Raw genomic sequence first — 18,343 nt, forward strand, 5'->3', positions numbered from 1 at the left:
ATTTTTTATCTCTGTTTCCTTTGTAACTCACGTGACTGTACTGCCAGCGGTTGAGGCCATGTTCGGTGACAGCCATCTTGTGGACTGGCATTCATCCTCTTGATACCTGACATTGAAGTTGAATTCTTCCTGCTCTAAAATACATATTTATTTAATATTCCGCCTTTGGATGAGTACTTGTTAATTAAGTAATAGGAAATAAAATGATACCATGTTACAGTGCCTTGCGAAAGTATTCGGCCCCCTTGAACTTTGCGACCTTTTGCCACATTTCAGGCTTCAAACATAAAGATATAAAATTGTATTTTTTGTGAAGAATCAACAACAAGTGGGACATAATCATGAAGTGTAACGACATTTATTGGATATTTCAAACCTTTTCAACAAATCAAAAACTAAAAAATTGGGCGTGCAAAATTATTCAGCCCCCTTAAGTTAATACTTTGTAGCGCCACCTTTTGCTGCGATTACAGCTGTAAGTCGCTTGGGGTATGTCTCTATCAGTTTTGCACATCGAGAGACTGAATTTTTTCCCCATTCCTCCTTGCAAAACAGCTCAAGCTCAGTGAGGTTGGACGGAGAGCATTTGTGAACAGCAGTTTTCAGTTCTTTCCACAGATTCTCAATTGGATTCAGGTCTAGACTTTGACTTGGCCATTCTAACACCTGGATATGTTTATTTTTGAACCATTCCATTGTAGATTTTGCTTTATGTTTTGGATCATTGTCTTGTTGGAAGACAAATCTCCATCCCAGTCTCAGGTCTTTTGCAGACTCCATCAGGTTTTCTTCCAGAATGGTCCTGTATTTGGCTCCATCCATCTTCCCATCAATTTTAACCATCTTCCCTGTCCCTGCTGAAGAAAAGCAGGCCCAAACCATGATGCTGCCACCACCATGTTTGACAGTGGGTATGGTGTGTTCAGGGTGATGAGCTGTGTTGCTTTTACGCCAAACATAACGTTTTGCATTGTTGCCAAAAAGTTCAATTTTGGTTTCATCTGACCAGATCACCTTCTTCCACATGTTTGGTGTGTCTCCCAGGTGGCTTGTGGCAAACTTTAAACAACACTTTTTATGGATATCTTTAAGAAATGGCTTTCTTCTTGCCACTCTTCCATAAAGGCCAGATTTGTGCAATATACGACTGATTGTTGTCCTATGGACAGAGTCTCCCACCTCAGCTGTAGATCTCTGCAGTTCATCCAGAGTGATCATGGGCCTCTTGGCTGCATCTCTGATCAGTCTTCTCCTTGTATGAGCTGAAAGTTTAGAGGGACGGCCAGGTCTTGGTAGATTTGCAGTGGTCTGATACTCCTTCCATTTCAATATTATCGCTTGCACAGTGCTCCTTGGGATGTTTAAAGCTTGGGAAATCTATTTGTATCCAAATCCGGCTTTAAACTTCTTCACAGCAGTATCTCGGACCTGCCTGGTGTGTTCCTTGTTCTTCATGATGCTCTCTGCACTTTTAACGGACCTCTGAGACTATCACAGTGCAGGTGCATTTATACGGAGACTTGATTACACACAGGTGGATTGTATTTATCATCATTAGTCATTTAGGTCAACATTGGATCATTCAGAGATCCTCACTGAACTTCTGGAGAGAGTTTGCTGCACTGAAAGTAAAGGGGCTGAATAATTTTGCACGCCCAATTTTTCAATTTTTGATTTGTTATAAGTTTGAAATATCCAATAAATGTCGTTCCACTTCATGATTGTGTCCCACTTGTTGTTGATTCTTCACAAAAAAATACAGTTTTATATCTTTATGTTTGAAGCCTGAAATGTGGCAAAAGGTCGCAAAGTTCAAGGGGGCCGAATACTTTCACAAGGTACTGTATATTCAATTTGAGGTTGTATTGTTTGTCTAAATCTAGCAATGATATTCTTCCCATTTAGTCTTTCTTGGATTGTTTTTTCTAAGCTTTCCCGGACAAAACTCATCTCTGCATGAACACTGATATAACAGCAAAATTGGATAGAAGGATGGAAAATAAGTAGGATTTTTACAGTTTACAGTTGGACGTTGGAACAGAAACAGTCTGCCAACACAAGATTCCACTTAGCTGGGGAAATGGTTTTTTGACTGGGTAGTATACTGTAGTACACGTTGTTTTGTTGGTAGAGTACTATTGTCTGTTTTACCCCTATTTTCTTCATTGTAGTTTTAAACTCTGTGGTTGTGCCTGTTGAAGACATGTGGCAGAACTTTGGAGACTTCTAAGTATTTTTAAACCCCCGAAATCCTTAGTTTTGAAAGTGACTATTTACAGGAAGCTGCGGTGCCATTTCTAGGGCTGTGATGATACCAGTATTCTGTTCTACTTTTTGAGAATCCCATATTTCAGCTGAATTTATCTGGTCCAGAGTTGATGTAGACTGAGGCCTTCCCCTGTTCCCCAGGCCAAAGTCTTTATCAGATCCAATGTTCTGGAGCTCTGCAGAGAAATACCACCACAGCACCAGTCTGTGGCACTCCCTCCCCTCACACCATGGAGAAACCAGTGCTTTGTGGCAGAGCAGCGCTGTACTCAACTGATCTTAATTGCAGGTTGTTGCTTTTTAGAGAATGGAGGTTTGTAATCTGTCGTAAAGCAGCAGTTGAGGGGAGGCCTGGTTTCTGGTGTTTTCAGCCTTGGTTTAACAGTGGACCCAGCTGCATCCTGAAACACTGCTTATACACCTGAGAAGGGTTCTGGCCCTGATGTCATTGATTGGTTTAACAGATTTTCGCCTTTGAGACACATGACTTGATCTTGGTTTGTCATGGATGTCCTGCCTCAAGTAAAAAACGTCATTCGAAGGGGCCGAAGTGGTTCTTCCGACATCAAATGTGGAATCAATCATAAATCAGACAAAATATATTTACTGGACTGTAATTCAGAGGTGACAAACTATCATGTTCAAGTTTTATTGGAGGCACAAACAGAAGAAATGTGGTGAATTTGTTTGTTTTCAATCTACATGAATCAATGCTGATTTCAAACGCCGTTAAGAAAATTATTTCCATTAGTCCCACTTTCATTATTGCTGTACAATTATTTCCCCCTCAGAACAAAGTCCAATGATTTTTAATAGGAAAAAAGTATTGATTCTGTTCAACTTTGGACTTCCTTTGTTTGAGCTTTAGTGGGAAAGTGAAATAAATAAATAAAATCATAGTTTTGCGAAATAGAATTGCCAACACCTTTTGACTGTAGCTCTGTTGCCGTTTCTTTAGTTTTTCCTCTGACAGCTTGCTGACGCATGAGAGAGAAACAGACAAGTTTTTTTTAGGCCTCATGTTTATTTTGTACCTTGATGAGAAACACACTGCCTGGCCTTAAACAGTCCGTAAGGGAGGGTGCAGGGAGGGGGAAGGGGGGGTGTTGAGAGGGGAGGGCCGACCACCTAGCTTTGGGGAGGAAGGCTTTCTTGTATGTTTTCCTAAAATAAACCTTGAACCGTCAAACTCCCATTGTTCCCAATGACAACTCGCATTTGAGCACAAAACATTGCAAAGGTCTTAAATTGAAATGTTTGGAAATGTATACCTTTTCAACAATTTGCTATTCGGGAATACTTTTCTTTGTCTACACCCATTCCGCATCGTTCACACCATCTTAAGCTTCAGCCCCACCAATCTCTTTAAGGGTTGATCCGAGCAGTGTGTCGTAACAACAGCAATCAAGCACCCAAGCTAATTGGCTAACTTTGGCTAGATACTTCCAGACACAAATGAGAGAACAGCACACTGACCATTTTACTCGCCCTAGCAGAGCTGGTTAGGCTGTTTTTATGTTATCCAGATCGTTGGTGACTGCAACTGTGCAGCTGGCAACAATTTAAGCTTTTTTTGCCAACGTTTACTGACACCAGCCATATTCACCGGGTGTTGGGCGTTCGTAAATTCGTCATTTATTCTGTGCTCTGGCACACTCAGACAAGAACACTCTGAAATCAGAGTAGATATCCAGAGCGAATTTACCAGCTACGTCTACAACAGTTGTCGCAGTGGCATTCTATTGAAATGGTTACTTGCATAGTGGAGTCTTTTGTTAAGACATGTAGCTAGTTAAGTAAACAGTGAACCATAATCCCAACTCATAACGTTACCACCCTGCATGAATCTGTAGGTAGCTAACCAACCAGGTTCCATGTTAGCTAGCTAACATTAGGCTATAACTAGCAAAGCAAATGGCTCTGAGATATGAATAATAAGATCATACATATAATGTTAGCTAGCAAGCCAGTCAGCTAATATTAGCTAGCTAGCTAACAGTACACTTTAACTTAAAATGAAAATGACTGTCAACATTAGAAAAATGTATTATCTGAAAATGTAGCTAGCTAGACTATCTTATCTTACCCACTGTATATAGCCTCGTTATTAAGTCATTTTCTTGTTTGATAGTAGAGGTTTCTTTGCAGTAATTCGGCCATGAAGGCCTGATTCATGCAGTCTCCTCTGAACAGTTGAAGTAGAGATGTTTCTTTTACTTGAACTCTGTGAAGCATTTGTTTGGGCTGCAATCTGAAGTGTAGTTAATTGCTGAATATCTGAGGCTGATAACTCTAATGAACTTCTCCTCTGCAGCAGAAGTAACTCTGGGTCTTCCTTTCCTGTGGCGGTCCTCATGAGAGCCAGATTCATATCATATTGCTTGATGGTTCTTGCAACTGCACTTGAAGAAACTTTCTTTGAAATGTTCTGCATTGACTGACCTTAATGTCTTAAAGTGATGATGTTGTTTCTCTTTGCTTATTTGAGCTGTTCTTTCCATAATATGGACTTGGTCTTTTACCAGATAGGGCTATCTTCTGTATACCAACCCTACTTTGTCACAACGCAACTGATTGGCTCAAACCCATTAAGAATGAAATAATTTCCACAAATTAACTTTTAACAAGGCACACCTGTTAATTGAAATGCATTCCATGTGTCTGCCTCATGAAGCTGGTTGAGAGAATACCAAGAGTGGGCAAAGCTGTCATCAAGGCAAAGGGTGGCTTCCTTGAAAAATCTCAAACTTTTTTGGTTACTACATGATTCCATAAGTGTTATTTCATAGTTTTGATGTCTTCACTATTATTTTATAGTAAAGATAAAGAAAACCCCTTGCATGAGTAGGTGTGTCCAAACTTTTGACTGGTATTGTATACTACTGCATCACTCCAAAGACCCTCCTGTTAACTCTGTATTTGTCCTACCTAGATGAAAGCAGATCAATCATTCAGACCACTGTCTTGAAAATATATCGTCCACTTCACAGCAAATCATCTTCATTTAAAAAAAACCCAGCACAGATAAAACACTGCCAGATGGGTTCCTAAAAGATTTCTTACAAATGTATATTTGCTTAGAGCTATACACACAATGTTGGGTCAGAGTTTTGTTGCAATATGAGTCATCAGAACTGAGCTTGAATTGGATTCATTGATTTGGCAGGCCTGAAAATGTTGAACAGATGTACTGTTTTTGTGACAAATGGTTTTGAAATGAGGCCTTGGTTTCTTGCTTAAGGGAATATCAGCAAAAAATATATACGCAACATGCAACAATTTCAAAGATTTTGCTAAGTTACCGTTCATATAAGGAAATCGGTCAATTGAAATGAATTCATTCGGCCTTAATCTATGGATTTCACATGACTGGGCAGAGACATAGACGTGGGTGGACCTTAGAGGGCATAGATTCACCTACTTGGGAGCCAGGCCCACCCAGTGGGGGAGCCAGGCCCAGCCAATCAGAATAGGTTTTTCCCCACAAAAGGACTTTATTTACAGACAGAAATACTCCTCCTTGACAAAGGATCAAATGCTCACTAACAGGGATTTAAACAAATTTGTGCACAGAATTAGAGATAAATAAATGATTTTTGTCCATATGGAACATTTCTGGGATATTTTATTTCAGCTCATGAAACATGGGACCAGGACTTTACAGGTTGCATGTATATTTCTGTTCAGTGTAATTTGTTCCTTCAAAGGTAAATGACCTGCACTGAACTCTACATGGACATTTTCAAAAATTTTTTTTATTTGTTCTCATTTAGTGGATAAAACTGTATTCAATCAATTAAATGTCCTTTGAAACATTTCTCTTTGTTTGGTCTTTACTCAAAGTTTGCCACTAAGAAACATCCCACTGGACATAGATGTCAATTCAATGTCTATTCCACGTTGGTTCTACATAATTTAATTGAAATGAAGTGGAAACAACGTTGATTCAACCAGTGTGTGCCCAGTGGGATTGGACCACTTAAAGTGGAGTGGGTAACCCTTGGTTCGCTGAGAGTCTGACTCTAGGTCCTTCTTCTCTCCATGTCCTATAATGCCCTATCTTCTCCTTCTCCTATCCCCCCTCAGGTTCCTACATGATGGTGGACTCCTCCCAGCACGATGCCGGAGAGAAGGCACGCATTCAGCTGCCAGTAATGAAGGAAAATGACACCCACTGTATTGACTTCAACTACTTATTGTATACCCAAGATGGCTCCAGCCCGGGGACCCTGAACATCCTGGTAAAGGTTAACAAAGGTCCCCTGGCTAATCCCATCTGGAATGTGACCAGCTACACCGGGAAGGACTGGCTCCGCGCTGAGCTGGCCGTCAGTACCTTCTGGCCTAACGAGTATCAGGTACATAGACTCACTACACCATTGCAATACCTATTACGTTTCAAAGTTTGTTTAACACATGCACAGGATACAACAGGTGTAAAACAGTTCAGTGAAATGCTTACTTGAGAGCTCTTTCCCAAAAATGCAGTTAATAATAATAATAATAATAATAATAATAATACAATAGAGTAAAAAGTATCCATCAAATATCTCAGAGTAGGAGTGCTGATCTAGGATAAGTTTTTACTTTTAGATCAAAATAAATAAGATTACATGGACAGGGGGATTGATCCTAGATCGGCTCTCCTACTCAAAGACACTTTGTGCATATAGACCAAGGCCTCTGCAGCAATGATATGGAGATGGACCTATTGCCTGTATGTCTCCCATCACTGCATCTCCTGTACGGACTCAGGAACTTGTGAAGGTCGAGAGTCATGCGGCCCCCGAAACACAACCCTGCCTGCACTGCTTTTTGATACACTGCTCGCTTAACCTTAACCCAGCCGCACCAATGTGTCAGAGGAAACACAGTACAACTGGCAAACATGTCAGCATGCATGTGCCCCTGCCACAGGAGTTGCTAGAGCACGATAGTGCAAACCCTCCCCCTACCCGGACAATGCTGGGCCAATGCTGCCTCATGGGTCTCCCGGTCGTGGCCGGCTACAACACAGCCCGGGATCAAACCCAGGTCTGTAGTGATGCCTCAAGCACTGTACCACTTAGGAGGCCCTGTAAATACCTTTTTTAGGAGGAGTGTACATTGGGGAGTGATTTATGAATCTCTTTAGATTAATATCATTAATCTTTCCTTACAGCCAGATTTATAACTGATAAGCAAAGCTCTCAAGTATTTTATTTATTTATTTAACCAGTTAAGAACAAATTCTTATTTACATTGACGGCATACCCCGGCCAAACCCTAATCCGGACAACGCTGGGCCAATTGTGCGCCGCCCTATGGGACTCTCAATCACGACTGGAATCGAACCAGGCTGTATCACAAGGTAGCCAGCTCTGTATGAGAATGGATGGTTAAGGAGGAGGTATGGAGAGGTGAAGAAGACCTACAGCACTGTTTTGCACTTATGTTTCCCTGTCAGGGATGTGGTCCTAAAATAATTAATGACTGGTACTAATAAGTCCAATAACACACACACAGAGGCACACACACATGCATGTATGCAACCACACACACTAATGAGGGCTTGTCTTGTAGCAATGTGGCTGAGTTGAGCTTAGGCTAGGTCACTGATTTATCTGTGTTGACCCGGACTCAGGATTCAGGAGTGGATGCTGGGGCACACAGGCAATGTGTGGGGCTGTGTACGCCGGAGGGGCCCAGCAGGATAGCTGCATATCACTCTGTGCCATCTAAAGCTGGTCTGACAACCCTATCATCCCAGCCCTAAGTATGGGTTCTCAGTGAGGTATTCAGGGGTGACAATCCTAACTGCCCAGAGCTATACCTCTCAAAGGCTGTGAAACAGGAGCAAGGGTGCCAGCCAGGTTCTTTATCTTCAGAGTCCTGCTAATAGCTCCTGCTGCTGCAGCTTAGAACATAATGCAGAGGCAGGTTTTTCTTTCCCTTACAGTTCCCCTCCAATGTAGCCATGCGAGACGGGTACATTGACCGTAAATGACTGAAAACTGATTTGAAATATTCCCGAATGCATGTCGATTGAGAAGAGCAGAGACTTTGAAAGCTAAAGACGTTGGGCTAGATTTAGTGAGAAGCTTTGCAATTATCAAATGGCCATGTAGCTGGTGTACTCTCGCCTCCTGTTCCCCTCTCCTTTCGCTCTTCAGATACTTTATTTATCCGCCTTTTGGAATGGGATTTGATTCGGTAAGCTCGCCTCCCTTTCTCTGCCAATTTCGTTTGCATTTTGCCGTCGTTTCTTCTCTCTGTGTGGTTAATGAAACACGTGGCCTGTCATGTCACTAATTGGAAGGAATGAATGATTCAGTACTCTGGTCAACACGTCATCTAGGAGTGATGGGGAATTATAAGTGGCTGGTGCGTATTCTTATTATTCGAATCAGATTTGAGTTTTTTTTAGTGTCCTTTGCCCGTGGTGTCAGAGCTAGAGTTGTAATGACCTGTCATGCTGACAATGGCTAGTGTAAATGAACACTCCCGTGTTTCCACATGCGTCTGTGAGGACACTTTGCTGTAATACCAGAATAGTAGTGAGAGGTGAGAGGTGAAATAGGACTATTCAATTCCATAAGCATGTTATGAAATGTTTAATTTGATAAAGCATCTGAAAAGATAAGGTAGGTGTGCTTACATTGGAGTGAGCTATTAAGGAAGTGATTGAAGGAGGGAGGAACAAAAAGGCTCGGTCACAGGTGTGCGTGCTTGTGTCTTTGTTTCATTATATTTGGTTGCCTCTGCTGGTCACAAGTCGTCATTACGTCTTTTATATCTTCTAAGTTAAGCACATTCTGAAATAAGGTCACTGCACACATGCAGATTCTCAATTTATTCAATCAATAATTATTTTTTAATTTTTTTCAAGGGTCCATCCATATATCCATCATCAACTCATCAATTGAGTATTTTTCAGTGTTGATTCATAACTCTAGCTATTTCACAAAGGCAGCCTACTAAAACTGTATAAACCACATTCGGGTAAAACATTTTTTTTAATCGTAGGCCCGAGATTTAGTGGGTGACTCATCAACCCATTTTTCTGAAAGCTGAAGGACATTTTGTGTCTCCTACTGAGCTGCTGTCTTCCAAAAGGTGTGCTGGTAAAGGCCTTTTGTAAATGGATCCCCTCATAGACACCTGGCAGCCCCACACCCCCGTCCCACACCCCCTGCAGAGAGTGGAGCAAGCTTAGACATTTTAGCCTGTAAATTAGACTACACACAGGGGATTAGGGATCATTTAGGAGAGCAGTGCATTATAATTAATAGCCTCTAATATTAGAGGTGATAAACTAATGAAACTAGGGCCAGTGACACCATGTCTCTTTCTGGTTCTCTCTGTCTCTCATTCTCTCTGTCTCTCATTCTCTCTGTCTCTCATTCTCTCTGTCTCTCATTCTCTCTGTCTCTCTCTCTCTCTCTTTTTCATTCTCTCTCTCTTTTTCATTCTCTGTCTCATTCTCTCACTCTCTCTCATTCTCTCTCATTCTCTCATTTTCTCTCTGTCTCATTCTCTCATTCTCTCTGTCTCATTCTCTCTCGCTCTTTCTCTCTGTCTCTGTCTCTTATTCTCTCTCTCACTCTTTTTCTTTCCCTCTCTGAGCCTGCTGTTTATTTTATGCTTGTCCGCATTTCTCTGAATCCACATCACGTTGAACATTGGTGTCTTTGTCACTTTTGATTGAAGTGATGACACCAGACACAAATTTGACAGTTGGTCATTTTGTGCATAAATATTGTGTCTGTTACTATAGAGAATCATGTGATTTTACCTTAAAAATTGATATTTATTTCTGGCATTTGCATTTAAATAAATGACTAAATAGGGTTAATTAAACATGTCATAAGGAACGGTTACGTATTAATAAGTTAGAAGTGAGATTACATCCTGTCTGGGGAGTGTTAAGGTATTGTCAGGTATTATGCCAGAATGTAACGTTTTCAGCTGAGCACACATGAGTGAAATGGTCATACATGCGTGATGTGTCAATATACTATTTGTGTGTCTCTTCAGACAATATTTCCATGGATACTGACCTAAATGGTCTTACCCACGGTCCAGAACCCTCCGCTCTAGTTGTCTTCAGGGGTGTGTGCGCGTCTTCAGAACAGTTTTAATTAATGGAGTGGCAAGTGAGGTCTTACATGAGTGTGAGTCACAAGGAGTGTGTGAGCGGGCAAGCCACTCCTGGTTGTGTACACTTGGCATGGGAGGGGGTTGGTTTGTGCAAATGTGTGTGAGTGGAAAAGAAAGAACGCATTGTTTGGGAGGGTTGAGGTCTGAAGGCTGAGGGCTGGCATCTCTTGTTAAGGCCGTTCCACCTCCACCACCTCCTCATTATCTTGGCTTTCTGCCCTCTCAACTCAGACTCATTCCTGACTCTCTGACTGAGTGTGAACCTATAGATGGCCGGCAGAAGGTTGTGTGTGTGTGAATACAGCCCTCCTGTCGAGTAGAAATAACAGGTCTTATCATAAAGGTTCAGTGCTGACTGTGCTACATTGAGTTAAATTGCATTCTTGCACTGAGGGCTTTCTCCAGCCGACGCAGAGCTATCCAATACATCCATTAGGGTCATTTAATCAGTGTTAATGACACACTCTTAAGATGATTAACATGATTAGAGCCACACTCGCTATGGATTCTAGAGTCTAATTCTTATTGAAGTGAAATGAGCCTGAGCCCTTTGAAAGACTTGAGTTGGCTGTTCCATTGTGGTCAGTGTTGGTTCTATATTCACTAGATATCCTATCCCTGGTTTAGTGGTTTGATTTTGGTCAGGAATTTGTTCTCAGTTAGCTACAATCTGAGTGAACATCTACACACACCACAGGCCTCTTCCCTCCCTCCTTCTCATCATGCTTCAGACTTAATCCCGCCAAGTGTAATCACTCTAATTTGGCCCCGGCTATTGATCTGAATACTGAAACAATCAATGTTAATAAGGTAGAATCTCACTTTTGTACCTCAAAACATGTTTTGATTTATCAGAAGCCCTTACTTCATTATTGTCGGGGCTCTCTGCCGTAATAAAGTAATGGGCCCTTATGCCGGCATGCAGCGGGTGAAATGATACATTGAAATTGATAACACAAAGCTAGAGATTACTCTTCAACTATGAGGGATGTGCCTCCTATGGATCGCCCTGTGAGGAATCATGGGTGGGAGTCTGAAGGCAGAATATATTGCTTCTAATGGGCCATCCTGGAGGAGAAAGAGAGCCTGCACAGCCGTGTACATCCCACCAGAGGCCTCAAAACAGGGTGCTACATCTTTCCTTCAAGGCAAATATTTCGGCACATATTTTATTTTCTCCCCCTGTAGACGTGATGAATGACGTCTCCCAGGCTGCTCCCGCGGAAATAAAAGGCTTTTCCCTCATCACATTTGTATCAATTGTTTTATTTCTTCTGACAATGTTTACTCTGTGAGCGCTGTGGTAATGATCAGCGGAATAAATGCAGTTGGGGGAGGGTTGTGTAGCTCCTCCAGCAGAATGCCTCTCCTCCTCTCTCCTCCTCCCTCCCTCCTCTCTCTTCCTCCCTCCTCTTTCTTCCTCCCTCCTCTCTCTTCCTCCCTCCTCTCTCCTCCTCCCTCCTCACTCCTCTCTCTCCCTCCCTCCTCTCTCCTCCTCCCTCCTCTTTCTTCCTCCCTCCTCTCTCTTCCTCCCTCCTCTCTCCTCCTCACTCCCTCTCTCTTCCTCCCTCCCTCTCTCCTCACTCCTCTCTCTCCCTCCCTCCTCTCTCTTCCTCCCTCCTCTCTCTTCCTCCCTCCTCTCTCTTCCTCCCTCCTCACTCCTCTCCCTCCCTCCTCTCTCCTCCTCCCTCCTCTTTCTTCCTCCCTCCTCTCTCTTCCTCCCTCCTCTCTCCTCCTCACTCCTCTCTCTTCCTCCCTCCTCTCTCCTCACTCCTCTCTCTCCCTCCCTCCTCTCTCTTCCCTCCCTCCTCTCTCTTCCTCCCTCCTCTCGCTCCCTCCCTCCTCTCTCCTCCTCCCCCCTCCTCCCTCTCTCCTCCTCCTCCCTCCTCTTTCTCCCTCCCTCCTCTCTCCTCCCTCCTCTCTCCTCTCTCCTCCCTCCCTCCTCTCTCTTCCCTCCCTCCTCTCTCTTCCCTCCCTCCTCTCTCCTCCCTCCCTCCTCTCTCCTCCACTCCAACCCAGGCCTTTATCTCTGGCAGGTAAGGCGATAAGAGAACGGCAAATATCCCCCCCATCAGCTGGGTGATGTGATGAGTGGGTGTCTGGCTGACAGATGTGTGTGTTTGCACACGCGTGTTTGCATCTCTGACAATGTTTACTGTATATTTCCAAGTCACGGCTGTAGTTTGTTTAAAGAGTCTCGGCAGTTGAGTATCAGTTTCTGATATTCCTACTTGTGTTGGTTGCCTATGTGATAATATTGATGATCAAAGCTCTTTCTGTAATCAGTGGATTGTATTTATCTCTGGTTGGAGTAGGTCTGTACAACCAAATGTTTATGCGCACAATGTAAATATATTTATATATTATTCACTTGCAGACCACAGAAGTGGCTAGTATGAATATTTGATAGAACTGGGTTACAATCACAGTGAACAAATTGGTAACATTGAGCAGAAAATCTAGAAATAATAGAAAAAGAAAACACGTAATAGACACTGCATCTTTAAGACACTGCATCTCAGTGCAAGAGGCGTCATACATGTGTCAAGTGCAGCGTCTGGTTGCTCCTCAATACACACCACAACAAATATCAACAACATAGGAATCACTACAAAACTTTTTGTATGACATCTTATACACTATATTAGGCCCAGCCTTTAGAGCTTTGGTTTTCCTAGATATGGCTACTATATTGTCATCACTACATCTGATGGATTTGGATACTGCTTTTAAAGCAAATTTCTGCAGCACTAGTAAACATGTGATCAATACATGTTGATGATTTCATGTTTGTGCTGTTTGTAATGACCCTGGTAGGTTGACTGGTTAGAGTTTGAAGCTTTCTCTTGAGTGGGCAGCTTGATAAAAGCCAGTCAATATTTAAATCACCCAGAAAATATACCTCTCTCTGTCAAGCATTTCACACGTTATATAATGACTGTTAGCACTTGGTGGTCTATAGCAGCTTTCCACAAGAATGGGCTTTAGGTGAGGCAGATGACGAAATGAAATGTCATCAGCACAACCCAGAAAAACTGCTATCTATAAACTGCAATCTATATAGCTAGCTCCTCCTTGCTACTTCCAATCTACAGTATATAGCTCCTCCTTGCTACTTCCAATCTTCAGTATAAAGCGCCTCCTTGCTACTTCCAATCTACAGTATATACAGTGGGGCAAAAAAAGTATTTAGTCAGCCACCAATTGTGCAAGTTCTCCCACTTAAAAAGACGAGAGAGGCCTGTACTTTTCATCATAGGTACACTTCAACTATGACAGACAATATGAGAAAAAAATCCAGAAAATCATATTGTAGGATTTTTTATGAATTTATTTGCAAATTATGGTGGAAAATAAGCATTTGGTCACCTACAAACAAGCAAGATTTCTGGCTCTCACAGACCTGTAACTTGTTCTTTAAGAGGCTCCTCTGTCCTCCACTCGTTACCTGTATTAATGGCAACTGTTTGAACTTGTTATCAGTAAAAGACACCTGTCCACAACCTTAAACAGTCACACTCCAAACTCCACTATGGACAAGACCAAAGAGCTGTCAAAGGACACCAGAAACAAAATTGTAGACCTGCACCAGGCTGGGTTGACTGAATCTGAAATAGGTAAGCAGCTTGGTTTGAAGAAATCAACTGTGGGAGCAATTATTAGGAAATGGAAGACATACAAGACCACTGATAATCTCCCTCGATCTTGGGCTCCACGCAAGATCTGACCCGTGGGGTCAAAATGATCACAAGAACGGTGAGCAAAAATCCCAGAACCACACGGGGGGACCTAGTGAATGACCTGCAGAGAGCTGGGACCAAAGTAACAAAGCCTACAGTAACACACTACACTGCCAGGGACTCAAATCCTGCAGTGCCAGACGTGTCCCCCTGCTTAAGCCAATACATGTCCAAGCCCATCTGAAGTTTGCTAGAGAGCATTTGGATGATCCAGAAGAAGATTGGGAGAATGTCATATGGTCAGATGAAACCAAAATATAACTTTTTGGTAAAAACTCAACTCGTCGTGTTTGGAGGACAAAGAATGCTGGGTTGCATCCAAAGAACACCATACCTACTGTGAAGAATGGGGGTAGAAACATCATGCTTTGGTGCTGTTTTTCTGCAAAGGGACCAGGACAACTGATCCATGTAAAGGAAAGAATGAATGGGACCATGTATCGTGAGATTTTTAGTGAAAACCTCCTTCCATCAGCAGGGCATTGAAGATGAAATGTGGCTGGGTCTTTCAGCATGACAATGATTCCAAACACACTGCCCGGGCAACAAAGGAGTGGCTTTGAAAGAAGCATTTCAAGGTCACGGAGTGGCCTAGCCAGTCTCCAGATCTCAACCCCATAGAAAATCTTTGGAGGGAGTTGAAATTCCGTGTTGCCCAGCAACAGCCCCAAACCATCACTGCTCTAGAGGAGATCTGCATGGAGGAATGGGCCAACATACCAGCAACAGTGTGTGAAAACCTTGTGAAGACTTACAGAAAACTTTTGACCTCTGTCATTGCCAACAAAGGGTATATAACAAAGTATTGAGAAACTTTTGTTATTGACCAAATATTTATTTTCCACCATATTTTGCAAATAAATTCATTAAAAATCCTACATTGTGATTTTCTGGATTTTTTTTTTGCTAATTTTGTCTGTCATAGTTGAAGTGTACCTATGATGAAAATTACAGGCCTCTCATCTTTTTAAGTGGGAGAACTTGCACAATTGGTGGCTGACTAAATACATTTTGCCCCACTGTAGCTCCTCCTTGCTACTTCCAATCTACAGTATATAGCTCCTCCTTGCTACTTCCAATCTATATACACTATATATACAAAAGTATATTGACACCCCTTCAAATAAGTGGATTTGGCTATTTCAGCCACACCGTTGCTGACAGGTAAAAAAATTGAGCACACAGACATAGACAAAAATTGGTAGTAGAATGGCCTTACTGAAGAGCTCAGTGACTTTCAACGTGGCACTGTCATAGGATGCCACCTTTCCAACAAGTCAGTTTGTCAAATTTCTGCCCTTCTAGAGCTGCCCCGGGAAACTGTAAGTGCTGTTATTGTAAAGTCAAAATGTCTAGGAGCAACAGCAGCTCAGCAGCGAAGTGATAGGCCACACAAGCTCACGGAACGGGACCACTGACTGCTGAAGCACATAAAAATCGTCTGTCTTTGGTTGCAACACTCACTACCGAGTTCCAAACTGCCTCTGGAAGCAACGTCAGCACAAGAACTGTTCGTCGGGAGCTTCATGAAATAGGTTTCCATGGCCAAGCAGCCACACACAAGCCTAAGGTCACCATACACTATGCCAAGTGGCGGCTGGAGTGGTGTGAAACTCACCGCCATGGGATCTGGAGCAGTGGAAACACATTCTCTGAAGTGATGAATCACACTTCACCATCTGGCAGTCCGAGGGACGAATCTGGGTTTAGCGGATGCCAGGAGAATGCTACCTGCCCCAATGCATAGTGCCAACTGTAAAGTTTGGTGGAGGAGGAATAATGGTCTGGGGCTGTTTTTCATGGTTCAGGCCCCTTAGTTCCAGTGAAGGGAAATCTTAATGCTACAGCACACAATGACATTCTAGATGATTCTGTGCTTCCAACTTTGTGACAACAGTTTGGGGAAGGCCCTTTCCTGTTTCAGCATGACAATGCCCCCGTGCACAGAGCAAGGTCCATACAGAAAGAATTTGTCGAGATCGTTTTGGAAGAACTTGACTGGCCTTCACAGAACACTGACCTTAACCCCATCAAACACCTTTGGCATGAATTGGAACCGACTGCGAGCCAGGCCTAATTGCCCAATATCTGTACCCGACCTCACTAATGCTATTTGTTGCTGAATGGAAGCAAGTCCCTACAGCAATGTTCCAAAAGAGTGGAGGCTGTTATATGTCATAGGCTACAGTAGGCTACTACATAAAATGCCCAGTGGCACACTGACTCACCTAATGCTGAAGATGAAGCTATAGGCTACACACTGTGATGGCCGATGTGCTCGTCGTGGCAATAGACTCTCAAGATGAGCTACTTTGAGAAACAGTGCTGCAGTTATCAAAAATATATGTATTTGAAAAAAAAAATCTTTGATTTGTTTTGCAGACAGATTAGTCTTCTCTTTTCAGCAGTAGGCTTTTGCTTCCAAACTGTATGATTTTCCTGCGATTTATTTTATTTATTTATTTTTTTAAATCTGCAAAACCAACAACTGCAACCAACCATAGAAATATAATCCATCGATGGCAGTTGCCATTCAAGTCAAGACTGGCATCCATTGCTCGTGTACACAAATTTAACAGTCTATTTAACCAGGGTAAGAAGTTACAATACCCTTATATGGATTATATGTCTATGGCCACAACACAACAAGTTGTATTTTTGACTCGCATGCTGCTCAAACTGCAGCCATCCCGACTGTAGGCATACTGGTAACTGTCAAAATAAAGGCACCTTTCCAAGCTATCAGTTTTGCACATCAAGAGACTGACATTTTTTCCCATTCCTCTTTGCAAAACAGCTCAAGCTCAGTGAGGTTGGATGGAGAGCATTTGTGAACAGCAGTTTTCAGTTCTTTCCACAGATTCTCGATTGGATTCAGGTCTGGACTTTGACTCAGCCATTCTAACACCTGGATATGTTTATTTTTGAACCATTCCATTGTAGATTTTGCTTTATGTTTTGGATCATTGTCTTGTTGGAAGACAAATCTCCGTCCCAGTCTCAGGTCTTTTGTAGACTCCATCAGGTTTTCTTCCAGAATGGTCCTGTATTTGGCTCCATCCATCTTCCCATCAATTTTAACCATCTTCCATGTCCCTGCTGAAGAAAAGCAGGCCCAAACCATGATGCTGCCACCACCATGTTTGGCAGTGGGTATGGTGTGTTCAGGGTGATGAGCTGTGTTGCTTTTACGCCAAACATAACGTTTTGCATTGTTGCCAAAAAGTTCAATTTTGGTTTCATCTGACCAGAGCACCTTCTTCCACATGTTTGGTGTGTCTCCCAGGTAGCTTGTTTAGCCAAACTTTAAACAACACTTTTTATGGATATCTTTAAGAAATGGCTTTCTTCTTGCCACTCTTCCATAAAGGCCAGATTTGTGCAATATATGACTGATTGTTGTCCTATGGACAAAGTCTCCCACCTCAGTTGTAGATCTCTGCAGTTCATCCAGAGTGATCATGGGCCTCTTGGCTGCATCTCTGATCAGTCTTCTCCTTTTATGAGCTGAAAGTTTAGAGGGATGGCCAGGTCTTGGTAGATTTGCAGTGGTCTGATACTCCTTCCATTTCAATATTATCGCTTGCACAGTGCTCCTTGGGATGTTTAAAGCTTGGGAAATCTTTTTGTATCCAAATCCGGCTTTAAACTTCTTCACAACAGTATCTCGGACCTGCCTGGTGTGTTCCTTATTCTTCATGATGCTCTCTGCGCTTTTAACGGACCTCTGAGACTATCACAGTGCAGGTGCATTTATACGGAGACTTGATTACACACAGGTGGATTGTATTTATCATCATTAGTCATTTAGGTCAACATTGGATCATTCAGAGATCCTCACTGAACTTCTGGAGAGAGTTTGCTGCACTGAAAGTAAAGGGACTGAATAATTTTGCACGCCCAATTTTTCAGTTTTTGATTTGTTAAAAAAGTTTGAAATATCCAATAAATGTCGTTCCACTTCATGATTGTGTCGCACTTGTTGTTGATTCTTCACAAAAAAACACAGTTTTAAATCTTTATGTTTGAAGCCTGAAATGTGGCAAAAGGTTGCAAAGTTCAAGGGGGCCGAATACTTTCGCAAGGCACTGTATTATGGTGTGGGGTGCATTTTCCTGGCATGGTTTAGGTCCACATGGAGAATCTATGCCAAGCCGTATTCAAGCTGTTCTGGCAGCCCATTGGTTGTCCAACAA

General features: G+C 42.5%; 1 protein-coding gene across 15 annotated transcripts in view; it reads left to right on the plus strand.

Moving 5' to 3' along the window:
• Positions 1–18,343, plus strand: part of LOC135506026 (receptor-type tyrosine-protein phosphatase kappa-like) — a 168,808-nt gene that overhangs the window by 52,669 nt on the left and 97,796 nt on the right. For all 15 annotated transcript variants that reach the window (XM_064925367.1, XM_064925370.1, XM_064925368.1 and 12 more), the window contains one exon: positions 6,355–6,626. In XM_064925367.1, the coding sequence (XP_064781439.1) occupies positions 6,355–6,626 (272 nt within the window). The remainder of the gene's footprint in view (positions 1–6,354; positions 6,627–18,343) is intronic.

The sequence above is a fragment of the Oncorhynchus masou genome, chromosome 19 (assembly GCF_036934945.1).
Source record: "Oncorhynchus masou masou isolate Uvic2021 chromosome 19, UVic_Omas_1.1, whole genome shotgun sequence".
In the NCBI taxonomy this organism is placed as follows: domain Eukaryota; kingdom Metazoa; phylum Chordata; class Actinopteri; order Salmoniformes; family Salmonidae; genus Oncorhynchus; species Oncorhynchus masou.